The 13800-nt window shown below is 48.8% G+C and overlaps 1 protein-coding gene across 1 annotated transcript; it reads right to left on the bottom strand.

Moving 5' to 3' along the window:
* Positions 1-5505: 5505 nt before the first annotated feature.
* Itpripl2 (ITPRIP like 2) lies at positions 5506-12236 on the bottom strand. Its single transcript, XM_004855800.3, has one exon. The coding sequence runs from the start codon at positions 11623-11625 to the stop codon at positions 10018-10020; it is 1608 nt and encodes a 535-aa protein (XP_004855857.2). The 5' UTR covers positions 11626-12236; the 3' UTR covers positions 5506-10017.
* Positions 12237-13800: the final 1564 nt, after the last annotated feature.

Below are 13800 nucleotides of genomic sequence, written 5' to 3'. Positions count from 1 at the left end.
ACTGAATGGTATTGACTTATTTCTGTTATTGCATTATTTTCTTATTGCTGATTACTTTTTTCCTTCTGACTAACTATTCACCCTGCCTGGCATATTCATTCCACTAGACTTTTTGGCATTTGTGGGTTCACTGTCCCTTTCTAGGATAACCTTGAGAATTTTTTGGAGTGCTAGTTTGGTGGTCATGAATTTCTTAAGGTGCTCTTTGTTATGGAAAGATCTTTCTCCATCGATTTTTGAAAGACAGTTTTCCAGGATATATAAGTCTGAGCTGGAAATTGTTTCCTTTTAGGGCCTGAAACACTTCACTCCAAGCTCTCCTGGCATTTAAGGTTTGTGTTGAGAAGTCTGCTATAATTCTAATGGGTTTACCTTTATGAGTGATTTGTTGCTTTTTTTAAGCTTTTAAGATTCTGTTCTTGTATTGGACTTCCGATTTTGACTATGATGCATCTTGAGGTTCTTTTCTGATTATGGCTATTTTGGGTTCCATATGCCTCACTTATCTGTATGTTAAATTCTTCCTCTATATTTGGAAAGTTTTCTGATATTATTTCTGTAATGAGAGTTTTTATGCCATCTGTGCTGTCTTCAGGTTTTTCACTAATCCAATTAATCTTAGATTAGTCTCCTTAGAGTTATCTAGCAACTGTTGGATCCATTTTTCATGTTCGCTTGTTTTTAAGGTATCTCCGAGTAACTGGTCACTGACATCAGCCCTGTCTTCTAGTAGTTCTGACACTCTGTCCTCACATTGGTCACTTCTGCTGCCCATAATTTCAGTAGATTTTTTAATTCCTGGATTTCTGCTTTGTACCTTTTCATGGCAATTGTCTAAACTGAGGCATGTCCTTGCTCACATTGGTAGGTGGGGAAAGCAACCAAACCACTGATCTCTATACTGGATATAGGGAGCAGGGTAGGAGTTCAGATGACTGCTAGACTTCATGCCAGACCTATCTGCCTCTGAAAGCCACACACACTGGGCCTGCATTCTCACCATGGAGGACAGGGTCCTGTATCCTTCCTTGCCTGAGCTTCAACTCCTAAGGTGGTCTATGTCTAGCCCATACTTTCTCTATGGCTGCGTCTCTTGGTTGACTCGAACCCAGTCACCATGGTAGGGTAACACCAAAAATCCTGAAGTGACATTGTTCTATGGTTCAGTCTTAAACAACTCGTTCCCCAAATGGCTCCTGATTAAACCCTCTTAAATATGGTGGATTCCTTTTCCAACTCAAGCCTGCTATGCAGAAGGAGTCACTTTCAGTGTAAAGCCCCAGGCTGTTTCTGCAGTCTACAATAGCTGTGGCCTTTGCCTGGGGCTAGCACTGCTGGCCTGGTTTGTTGTTTCTCCTTGGAGCTGCTGATCCCATCTCCTTCCCAATTCCCAGATATCTTCTTCTTCTTTCTCTCTTTACCAAGTTGTTTTTTCCCAGGTGTCTCAATTCCAGGTCCCAGAGAGGTTGTATTTTGCTGCTGATTGCTATTACATCATTTTTCTCTTCCTTTATAGATATAGTTTAAAAGTAGAATGAAAAATAATTGGAATGATTTCACGATAGGGGAGAATTGGCTTATTCCAAGATCTTTTGCTTGAACTAAACCTTTCCTTCTTTTTAAAAAAGTAGCAATGCGTACAACTATGGTAGCCACTGTGGGATTTTAACGTGTGACAAGCATGAAGATAAAAGCAAAAATACCTGCAACACAAACCAAAAAGATGCCTGAACCCTGATTCATCCCTGAATTGTTGGCCACTTAACCTCCATCAGTACAGTTTAGATCTTAAATGTCCCCCAAAGGCCTACATGCTAAAGGATTGGTCAGCCCATAGTACTATGGGGCAGTGGTGGAAACTTTAGGAGGTGGGGCCTCATAGAAGGAAGTTAGGTCATTGTGGGGCTCTCATTAGGTGAACAGTCTTCCTCTACCATGTGCTCCCCACTGCCACAGGTGCAAAGCAACTGAGCTAGTGACCCTGGACTGAAGCCTCTAAAACCATGAACTAAAATAAACCTTTCCCCCTTTAAAGGAGTAAATACCTGATTTTCTCAGGTATTTTGTCACAGCAATGGAAATCTCACACACCTTCTGCTTAACACCAGTGAGCATGTGAGTGAGGCCGCAGCTCGGCCACTTTGGACACACCGAATCACTGTCTCCACTGTGTTGAGAGCTGTGGCATCTGTCACCAAATCAGCACTCTTATTTTCCCAGATTCCATCTCTTCTTATGAGATAAGGGTAAATGCAGGAACATACTACACAGCTGTGTAAATAAACTTTGCACAGAGATGGTGGCAGTGCCGTGACTCAAGCATGAAATGGCAGACCCAGCACCCTAAGGCCTCTCAGCTGGTGCAGAACCTTTGCTCACCATGGGGAAGGTGACTGGGGCATCACTCAACTGCCTGTATGAAAGTCTGGCTGTTTGAAAGTCAAATGTACAGAAATGGAGGTCTACCTTTATCCATCCTGGTGGCAGCCTTTGTATGTCAGATTTTACTAAAAATCCTGTCTAGCCTATTTTATGCTGCTATAATGGAATACTTGAGAAAGAGCATATTTAGTTCTTATAGTTCTGGAGGCTGGGAAGTTCAAGCCTAAGAGACCCACATCTGGCAAGGGCTTTCCTGCTATATCATGTAGTGGAAGAAGACAGAAGGGCAAGAGGGCATTCAAGAGAGAGATGAAGGGAGCTGAACTCATCATTTAATCAGGAACCCACTCCCATGATAAGAGTATCAGTCCATTCTGGAGGGCAGAGCCCTCGTGATCACCTTGTAAGGTCTTATCTGTTATGGTTTAGATCTAAAAATGTCCCCTACAAGTCTCATGTGTTCAGAGGTGGAGCTTTTAGAAGGTGATTGGATCATGGGGGCACTTTACTCATCAGTGGATTCATCTACTCATGAGTTCATAGCTGAATGTGTTGTTAGGAAGTGGGGCCTGGTCAGCACAAGCGGTCACTTTTCTTGTTTCCAGCTTCCTGGCTGCCTCCCCCTTCTACCGTGCTGTTTTTGCTTTGTAGTCAATCATCCATGGCCTAAATCCTCTGAAACTGTGAACCAAAATAAAGCTCTCCTCCTGTTGGTTGTATGTGTCAGGTATTTTGCCTCAGTGACAGGAAAGTGACAGAGATACCATCTCTCAACTGTATTGCATTGAGGATTGAGTTTCCAACACGTGAACTTTGTGGGACACATCCAAATGAGTTAGTTATTGTTGAATGACAAGCCACCACAAATTCAGTGGCCTAACAAAAAGTTCCTGTCTCATTGCTCAGAGTCTGTGGTCAGCTGAAGGTCTCTGCTGATCCTGGCCAGGGTCAGCTGATCTTGGCTGGGGGTTTCCTTCAGTCGACTGTTAGGGCATTGTGGATGGCAGGGGCTGGTGAGCTGGTCTAGGGTGGCCTAACTCACACATCTCACAGTTAGCTGGCTGCCAGGTCCAGTAACAGGGTTGATTTAGCCATGTGGTGGCACATCCTCCCGCAGGCTGGTTGTTCACAGGGCGGCAGCAGCTTTCCAAGACAACAGCAGTGCACAGACAAGGCCTCTTAAGGCCTAGGCCTAGACCAGCACTGTGTCCCTTCTGCCACATTCTAGAGACTGAAAAAAGTCTCCGAGCAATTCCAGATTCAAGAGGTAGGTGAAATCTTGATAGAAAGACGCAAAGTCACTTTGTAAAGGGAATAGGTATAGGAAGGGTTGGGGACCAGGACCTAGAGAGCTGAAAAAAAGCTGAGTAGCAGGGAGATGGCTGGGGGTGGACAGGACAGTAGTGAAACAGACCCTGTAATGGGGAGGGAATGAGCAGCAAAAGGGGAAAAGGAAGAGACTGGCTACATGAAAACTCCACTGCAATAACTACTTCTGCAGTGAATTGTACTCGGTGCTTATTAATGTGCCAAGCAATATGCACACAGAATCTCATGTAACCCTCAATTGTGCCTGTGAGCAAGCTTCCATTACCAATCCCGTTTTACAGATGAGGCAATCGAGGCTCAGAGAGAATTAGGTAACGTGCAAAGAGACATACGATGGGAAGTACAGGATGCAAGATCTGAAGACAGGTTTTGGCATTAGAACATGCCACTGTTCCGTCACTGACTTGTCTCTCTGTCCCCATCACAGGCCTCCTGCCCAGGCTTGAACCACTGCAACAGCTGATTATTTCCAGTCTTGCTCCAGCAGTTGGCCATCTTTTAATATAAAGTGCCAGAAAGTAAATATTTTCAACTTTGTGCTCCATTTGATCTCTCTGTCAGTTACTCCACTCTGCTCATATAGCGCAGGAGCAGTAGTTATTGCAGTGCAGGCAGAGTCCCAGGTCCTGCTGAGTTCCTCCAGATGTACTGAGTTAGAACTTGCCTTCTCCCCAGCCAGCCAGGGGGGTCTGGAAGCCAGAGCTGTCTGTCCTGGTACCTTCTTCCCCCTCCCACCTCATCCTTTGCTGTTGAAGTCCCCTCTTTCCTGTCCACCACCACTTCAAGCAAAACCAGAGAATTTCTTTCACCTCAGTGTTAGAATCCTTCTTCCCCAGCCCAGCTTTTGCTTGGCTAATTCCTGTCACTGGAATGGATCTCAACTTGGGTGCTTCCTCCAAGCAGCCCTTCTGGGATGCCTGTGCCACACAGGTGTGTCTCTCCTGTTTTCATTACCTTCTCCTACCCAGGGCTGCCCACCCTATAGGGACCCCCCTCCCCCAAACACCTTTATCCGATACTGGGGATTGAACCCAGGGCCTTCTCACTGAGCTACATGCCAGCCTTTTTAAAACATTCCTTCCTTTGAGACAGGGTCTCACCAAGTTGCCCAGGCTGGGCTCAAACTTGAAATCTTTCTGCCTCAGCCTCCCAGAGTGCTGGCTTACAAGTGTAACACCAAGTTACCTCCCTCAGTTTGTGATCTCATGAAAGGGCGAGGCCAAGTCTGTTCCAGGCACCCGTGTCTGCCCTTAATGCCCAGGGACAGTATCACACATCAGAAACTTTGAACCCATCCACCAACTTCCCTACCAGGGATATATTCCACACAACTACTGTTTAATCAGCACGTGAAAGCAGGATTTCCTCAAGCTCTGCTTGGCTCTGAGCCTTCCTACCTGATCTCCAAGATTCCATCTCCAGCTAACCCTTGTTTTTCATATTAGCACATGTTTATCATTCCCAGAGTGCCCCAGGGCCTAAGACAGTTCTGGGCAAAATTAAGCTATGAATTAGCCACAGGCCAAGACTTGAATTGTGTCTGTGGAGGGTGTGAGTGTGTCGGGGCGGAGAGGAGAGGCAGCAAAGAACACTTAACAGGGCTGAAAATGAGTGTGTTTCCCCACCCGGGTATGGAGCCAGTTCTGTACCAACCACCACCCCCGCTTCACTCTGTGTGAAAGGACTTGCACAGCCGCCGTGGAGACTTCTGCGGAGAACCACAGGCCGGTGCACGCGCAGGCTACCCTCCAGGAGGATGACAGCCTTCCCCGAGGCTGAGAGTGAGTCCAGAGCTTTCCACAATTTTCTTTATTAATACAGCAAAATGTAAAAGAACAAGGTCCCCAAATGACCCACGAGATTGAAAGTGCAAATTTACTCCGACTTGGCACACAAAACTAACAGCAGACCTTGCTTGACCATTTGGGTCATGGAAATGTGGTGTGATTAAAATGCCTTTTAATCACAAAATCTTAGCAGCTGAACCATATGTGATTAACTCTTTGGTCTCTGTTGTTGGAAAAAACTTTTGACTTCCACTTCCAGATTGCATTACAATACACAATTTGGGGTCAGAAGACACATTACAATGACCATGAAACAGGAGGAGTGTTCTAAGTCAAGTGACTGAATCAAGGCACTTCTTTAAGGTGAAAGGTGCTAAAATATTCCTGAATATCTGATACATTATATAGGGTTTCGCGGCACATTTTCATCTATTTTCTCTGTACACGTGATTGCATATCGTCCGTCCTCTCCCAATTGGCACTTGCACCAGCCCCACCCCATCATCTGTTATGTAGATATAAAAAAACAAACATGTATCTAAGTCACAGACAAGTGATTTCAAAAAAAAATAACAAGCACCACATTGATAACACTGAACTTGTTTCCCTCCTGAGGACCACTGGAAATGTGAATGAGGTTCACTTTCTCTATCAGTGGGGGAAAAAAAATCTTCATAGGAGTAGAGATGAGAAGATTATCGTCGGCCAGGTCAGAGTCACATGCAAAAGAAAAAGGTATCCTACTCCAGGTTACCCGAGATGCCCTGGAAGCATGTTTGGTGGGTGCCTCCTGAGTTGTAGGATGTTCATTTTGGTGGGAGCCATCAAGCCAGAAAGGGATCCAAATCCTGGACAGTGGAATCTGACCAGAACTGGGTTCTCAGCATTAGGAATGGGGCAAATCTAAGCTTAGCCCAGAGCCCCAGCTCTGTTTTTGTAGCCACCAACCATCATCAGAAAGGCACGGGCTGGGATAGCATGAGCAAAAAAATAATTTTAATAAATACAAAAAACCAAGTTATTCTGCAATCCTTCCTGATTACTCATCTGCAGACTCCAATGGAGCGAAGGAGTTTAGCCCAAATTGCCAGGAAGGAAATGACAAGAACAGGCCCTGGGTAGGTTGATGGAGGATCTGACTCAAAAGAACGGCTCCAGAATTGAGGTTTTTCTGGCAGCTGTGAGTTTAGTGTTATCCGTGGCCGTGTTAATTTTTTTATGGGGGGGGTCCTACAATAAAACTTCAGTCTGAGAGATAAAGAATTGAAGTATCACACCCTCAACTATGTATAACACCATCATCTCTACTGCAAAGAATATAACGTCATACGTAGTTGGGGGTGTTAACTGTGTAAGGCAGTTGTCGCAAGTTGGTAGTCCCCAGGCTCAGCCAAATGTTTTGTCTGGCCTACTCAATGTTTTGGCCATTTTAAACGTATTTGTTTAAAAATCAGTTAATTTCACCTTTAAAAAAAAAAAAAAAAGTCCTGATTTCCAGCCCCTCCTTCCCTTTTCCTGCATGGAGCTGAGTAATTTTTATTCCCTTTTTTGGGCTCAGCTCCCACCACCTTCTCACCCCTTCCCTCCCCCTCCCTAGTTCCTGCAGGCTACTGAGTTTTTGACTCTTGGCACATACCTAAAAAATGTGTTTTCTAAACCCAAACCTCGCTCACATCCTCATAGGATTTCACCTAATCTCCCTTCTACCTTCTCTTCCTTCCACTTCCATCATAAGCCTTCCTTCCTGAATTCCTCCAATTTCTCTTAGCTCCCATGCATTCTTTCTTTCAGCTATAGTTCCATTTTGCAATACCCATCTCCTCTCAAGAGCATTCCAAGAAGGCTCCAAGCCCGGTCAGTGGGAGTTCCTGCCGGGTGTCTCACCCCAAAATGCCTGAGTCATCTTCCCCAGAACATTTTCTTTGGCCACTGGCTAAGCAATTAAAAACATTTTGGTATCACCTTCTTATATGAGAATATTTGCATACATGAATCTCCAGTACCAAGCATACACCAAAAATGTGTACATTTCAGATGAAGGATGTGATGAAGCCCCAATAAAATACAGAATTGAGCTTAACTTAAATGCCCCAGGCAAGGATCACACCTGGCTAAAATGCCATATTATTTCATTTGTACACAGTACATGTTTTGGATTACTAAACATTGATCAAAATTGATCGAAATCTCTAAGTTTTGGCTACCATGTACGGAGAACAATTGCTCGGCATGGCATTTAAATAAAACATTAATATTTTAAAACTACACAAATACAATGCTCATTAATTTAAAAAAATAAAATTTAAAAACCTTGAGGATGGATGAGGCACTAATTAACCTGAAAGCAATCATACCAGAATAAACTATAAGAATAGTATGTTACCAGATTTATACTTTAAAATATTATTACAATTTTTAAAAAGGAACCCATTATCTCAGCTAGACCTATTTGGAAAATTTAACTTTTAAAGCTTTATAATCCAAAAAATAAAAAAATAAAGCTTTATAATCCATCCAATAGCCCCCCCACCCCGAGTAGATTTAATGACTACTGGGGAAGTCAGGCTGAGTATGGAAATATTATATAATCTACTCTTGGCACTTAAAAGTAATTTTTAAAAACACTGTGCAGTTCATATCTTTGCAGGAAGCTGGTGGACTAATCCTTTTGCTCAATGCAGTACCGTATGATATAACATTAGCCTCCAAAGCTAAGAATGAACTTCGGAGCGTCAAGGGGAATGGTCCCCAGAACAACCTCACAACATCTGCAGCTGTTTCTCCTTCAGCCCACGGTTGCCAAGGATACAAGAAGCCCAGGCAGCTCTGATGACAAAGATTCCCTGTAAATCATTTATTCACAATGATTTCCCACAGCGGCCAAGCGGTCCCCTAAAGAAAAGAGGTTTATAGAAGTTCCTCAAAATAGCTCAGAAATGAAACAAAGGGTCTATTCGTGTAACTACTTCTGTCTTCCAAGTTTTGCTTTTGAGAATCTAAGGAAGCACATGTCTTTGTTGTTGTTTTTTAAAAAAAAAAAAAAATCTCCAAGTACCTTCAATGCTGAGACTGGCTGCACTTTTAGCCAGGCAAGCAGGTGATGGGCCATTTTAACCTTGAATTGTGAGCAAACGGGCTCCTCCGGGCTGCACAACAACATCCAACCCTGGGGTACTTCTCCCCCACCCCCAAAAAGAGATGACTTCTCTCAAAGACTGTTTCCTTTGCTCTTCCTCTAACTTAGTTCCTCTACCCTCTACCTCCTCTGCCCACTGCTTGGAAGTAAGTGACATCCAAGCACAGATCCTAAGATACTGAACTCTGTCTTTTGCAAGACACAGGCTAAATCAAGAGCCCCTCAAAGCTGGCCCCTTGGGACCACGGGCTGCCTGGACAAGTGAGAAGTCCCTTCCAACCACGAACCATCACTGTGCACTGGGAGCCATAACATGTCAGCCACCAAGAAGACCGTTCATTTCCTCTCCATTCTCTCCTTAAACTCAGAAAGAAACCTTTGCAGAGGAGTCTGCTAAAAACCCGTAAAGTCAGAAAAGGTTTCTGTGTCCAGCCAGCAGCAAACCCTTGCCAGACATTTTAATAGGCAAAGACCAAACTGTATCTTTTTCAAGACACAACACGTTTGATGGCTTCGCCAGCATGGTCTTAATTACGGATTTTGTTGCTCAGGCACTCGATGAACTGGTGCTGTGTGACTGGGACACAGCTCAGCTTGTGGCTGCTGGGTGGTAAGAGATCACGTCGGCTGCTTTTCGAAACTGCACATGACTTCATAACACATGTTCCTGGCCCCCTTTCAGATGCAACATAACAATCACCACAAAACAAGAAAACCAATCAATATAAAGTGCTATTTGCTCTGGAAACCTCTCCAACCAACTCTCAATTGCCTCTCAAGACACGTGACTTACTGACAATCCTATCAGGCACCTGTGATTACACCATTGAAGTACATTAATATTAATCTGAATGAAGGAATGATGTTCCACAGAATATTAACTGTGGAACATAACTTCGATTCCAGTTGTGGATTCAGAAAAAAAAAAAAATAAAAGGAATTGGCAACCCAGTACCTAGCAAATAGGTATGTCAGAAATACTCATGTTTAAAAACTTTAGGGCAGAGAGATCTATGTCTGAAAACCAGCAAAGGGACCTTTCTCTGCAATTGGTCCCGCCTCCTTTGCTAGCCTTCCCTACAAGCTGGATCTTTCTACCAGGCTGTGCACGGACATCAAGGGGACAAACTCTCAGTAGCTGCAGTCAGGGGTCATTCCCTGGTCTACCCAGGACACTCTAGCGGGTGTAAAGAAGATGCAGTAACTACACTGGGTTGTGGAGCCAGGGTGTGAAACATCTAAGCCACCGGAGCCTGTGGCATTCCCCAAGTTGGCCAACATCTCCCTCGGCCCACTGAGAGTGTAATCCCTCTCTCCATACCCCAGCCCCCACCCGTGGGAAAGGCTCTAGGAGCATTCAGCAGATGAGGGGGCTGTCAGTGTCTATGGTTCCTGTTCAGGGAACCCCTGAGTGCGCTGACTCCAAGAAGGGGGGCACCTGGCAAGATATCGAGGACCACCATAGGCCCGGAGAAGCTGAGGCAGCCTTCGCCAAGTGGACAGCAACCTCGCTGCTGCTAGCTCCCGGGTGTGCAGGTCGAAAGCGGCCAGGAGGTCCACGGGGGCAGCTTCTCGAAGTACCTTGGGCAGAGGCCCCACTTCTGCGGCCGCCCCACCCGGGCCCAGGACGCAGTGGAAGAGAGTCTGGCGTCCCAGCAGGCAGGCCTTGAGGAACTGCACCAGCTCCTCCAAGCATTCGCTCAGGTGTGCCTCATCCCAGCCTGGCCCTGCAGTCCCCTCGTGCAGCAACACCGTCAGCACCACGGTCTTGAGCACATATGAGGATAGCATGTGTCCCCACTGGGTGGCAGCCGTCGGGTCCAGCCCGCGGGCACCCAGATCTCGCAGAGCTTTCAGCAACTGCAGGCACTTGAGGTAGCAGGCGCCTGGAGCGGCCCGTTCCTGAAGCCAGCCCAGCAGCTTCTGCTCCTGGCGCGCTGTGTTCACACCCCACAGTGCCTCGGAGCGCAGGCCTCCCGGGAGCTCGGAGAGGGGCCCGATAGGGGAGGGCGGCGGAGGTGGTGCCACCAGGAAGACGCAGTCCCCGAGATGGACCGCAGGGATGAGACGTACGGCCATGGAAAGGCGGCAGCAGCCATAATCCGTGCGGCACGGCAGGATGTGTAGGGTAGGAGGCTGCTCCAGGCCACCAGGGGTCAGGCTGACCCGACAGCACTCTTCCAGTTTGTAGCGCACGGTGGCCAGGGAGCGCTGCAGGTGAGACTGGAACCAGCGCAGCACCAAAGTGGCAGAGAGGTGGCGCTGGCCATGGACATCCACGCAGAAGCTGTCTGCGAAGGGCTTGCAGTTCCGGAGCCAGTGGCCCCCTGAGGTTCCAGACGGCGAGGGCGGTGCCTTGAGGGCGCACACGAAGCAGCTGTGGAAGGCGGGGGCCAGAGCAGGCTCTGCGCCCAGGCTCCGCGGCTCCAGCGCCACCAGCGGCGGCAGGCGCAGGGGCACCAGCACGTCGAAGCTGTCCGGCCGGCGGATCTTGTGCTGCTCGTAGGCACTGCCCACCTGGATGAAGTCCCCGCGGAAGGCCAAAGCCAACGATCCCCCGGAGATTGGGCCTGGGGACCCCCGGATTCGGCCAGCCCGAACCAGCTCGCCCACGATCCGGCTCACGTGCGCCTTGCTGTGGCCCAGCACGTGAGGCGACAGGCGCACCTCGTGCTCGTAGTAACTCTCCAACAAGATGCCAAGGCCGGGCTCCGAGAGGTGTCTGGGGGAGAAGGCAGAGTGGCCCACCAGGCGGGAAGAGACTGGCAGGAAGCGCTGCCGGACAGCGTGGCGACAGCGCAGGAGGACATAGCCGAGCAGGAGCAGGATGGCCACCTTGAGCAGCGGGAAGCCACTGTCCGCGCCGTCGGGGGGCTCGGTCCTGGCCGCCCCGTCCCCCCGCAGGACATGGTAGAGGCACACGAGGGCGGTGCACAGGCCGGTCACCAGGGGCCAGAAGAGGCGCAGGTTGAGGGTGTAGTGCACCGACATGCCGGGCGCCCGGGGCTGCGGTGGCCGGGGAGCCCAGGGCGCGAGCCCGGGCGGCGCCCCCGGTCCCGCATGCGCGCAGCGCCCGGGCGGCCCCGCGGCCTCCGTCACCTCGGCCTCCGCGACGGCGCCCCCCTCGCAGGCCCCGGGGCAGCCGCCCTGCAGCCCGGCCTCCTCCTCCCGCGGCTCAAGTTCTCCTTCCAGCTGCGGCCTGCTCCGCGCGGGCCGCGCCCTGCGCCCGCCCCGCCGCGCTGCCCTCGGCCCGCTCCCGCCCAGCCCGGCTGTCCGCCTACCCCGCGCGGCCCTCGGAGCTCAGCCCGTTACTCGGCCCGCAGCTTCCTCTTCGGGGGAGAGGCGACGCCGCGCCAGCCCGCGGGAGGAAATGCCGAAGCCGGAGTCTGCGGCGAGCGAGCGCCAGACCGGCGGCGGGCGGGGTCGGCCCCTCCCCGGCCTGCGCCTCACGGCGACGCCAGGCGGGCGGGCGGGACTTTCTTCTCCGGCCGGCCGCCCGGTCCCGGGCAGAAGTGGAAGGCCGCAGCCCGGCGCAGGCTCCGTTCCTCCAGGAGGCTCTCCTGAAGTTACGCTGGGAAGTTGAAAAGGAGGAGGAAAGCGCTTCCAGCCGGACTGCCCAGCCCTCGCTCCACCCCAGCCCCACCCCCAGCCAGTCCTGGTGGCGGCGTGGCAGTCCCCGGACAGAAGGGGCCCCTGCCCTGTGCTGCTACTGAACTGATTGAGCACCTACTATGTGCCCGGCAGAAATGAGGTGCTGGGGAAATTAGCAGTTGGCCAAATAGAGTAGACTTCTGCCCTGCCTGAAGCATATAGCCTTGTAAATGGAGAGTATTTTTTTTTAAAAAAAGATCTAGCCAGAACCAGGTGGCTCACAGCTGTAATCCCAGCACTCTGGGAGGCTGAGGCAGGAGGATCCCAAGTTCCAGCTCAGCCTGGGCGACATAATGAGACCCTGTCTCAAAATAAAAATTAAAAAAGAGCTGGGGGATGTAGGCTTCACTGTGAAGGCCCTGGAATCACTCCCCAATGCTGCAAAAATAAATTAAAAGATCTCGTAGCAAGAAAATTATGAAAGAAACAAAATTATGTTGGAAGTGAGACGCAGGTGACTGGGGTAGCCTTTAGTCTGAGACATGAATAAGGAGGAGCCTAGGAATAATACAGTTTTCACAAAGGATTTATAGTGTGCTCTCGTCACATTGTACTCACTCACTGGCTGCTCACTTTAATGCTAAGAAATGTTATGATTTTCCCCATATATCAGAGGTGGAAACTGAGTCCCAGACAGGTCCAGCTTCTTCCTCAAAGTCACACATCCCTGGCAGAGCTGTTCCTTGAACTCAGGCATCCAGAAAAGCCAGGGGCCAGGATCCCCAGGGAAAGGGTCCAGAGGGTGCCCCTGCCCTGTCTGCTGGGACTTATCTGAGTCCTTTGTGAGGAGCTACACTGAAACCTCCATTCTGACAAACTTCTGTTTCATAACGGCAGGCACTCCCAGAAATAATCTGAATTTATTTGAACAATCATCTTTATTCACACTCATTGTACCTTTCTTACTCCTGTTGCTATCTAAGGAGAGCAAGGGTACATGCATTAAAGAATATGAGAACCCAGCTGCCATCTGGACCCAGAACTCAGAGGGTGGCTCTGGAATTACTCCCAGGAAACCCTGAATTGAGCTATTTAATGGTAAGCAAATTTACCTTCAGATCCCGTCTCCACTACTGTTAGTCTGTTCATCAGAATTCTTCAGGTTACAAGCAACAGAAACTCGGGTAGAACTACACTGTCATGTTAACTAAAAAGTCCCTAGGGCATATATTCAGGTACAGCTGGATCTAGGTGCTACAATGCTGTAAGTACCTGTTTGCCCTCCAGTACTTAGCTCTGTTTCCTTCTAAGTTGGTTGTTCTCCCGGACAGTTCCTCAGTATAAGGCCCAGCTTCTCTAGTCTCACATTTAGTGCACAGAAGAGAGCCTTATTCTCCTGAAAGCTGCAGCAAATGCCATGCCTTCGGATAGCTTTGGGTCATATGTGGAAAGTCTGGCAAGAAAATACAAGTCAGACATGATGGTGCATGCCTGTATCACCTCCAGTTTGAGGCTAGCTTGGGCTACATAGTGAGTTCAAGGCCAGTTTGAACTGTACAGTGAGACCCTGTCCCC

Source organism: Heterocephalus glaber, unplaced genomic scaffold (genome assembly GCF_053883595.1).
Source record: "Heterocephalus glaber isolate CG9 unplaced genomic scaffold, H.glaber_assembly_v1.0 deba00000943, whole genome shotgun sequence".
Classification (NCBI taxonomy): domain Eukaryota; kingdom Metazoa; phylum Chordata; class Mammalia; order Rodentia; family Bathyergidae; genus Heterocephalus; species Heterocephalus glaber.
The sequence above is the reverse complement of the archived record's forward strand: the minus strand, read 5'-3'. Positions and strand labels throughout refer to the sequence as shown.

Bases quoted from the DNA above. Each gene is read 5' to 3' on its own strand.
- Itpripl2 (XM_004855800.3), bottom strand. From the start codon at position 11,625: ATGTCGGTGCACTACACCCTCAACCTGCGCCTCTTCTGGCCCCTGGTG.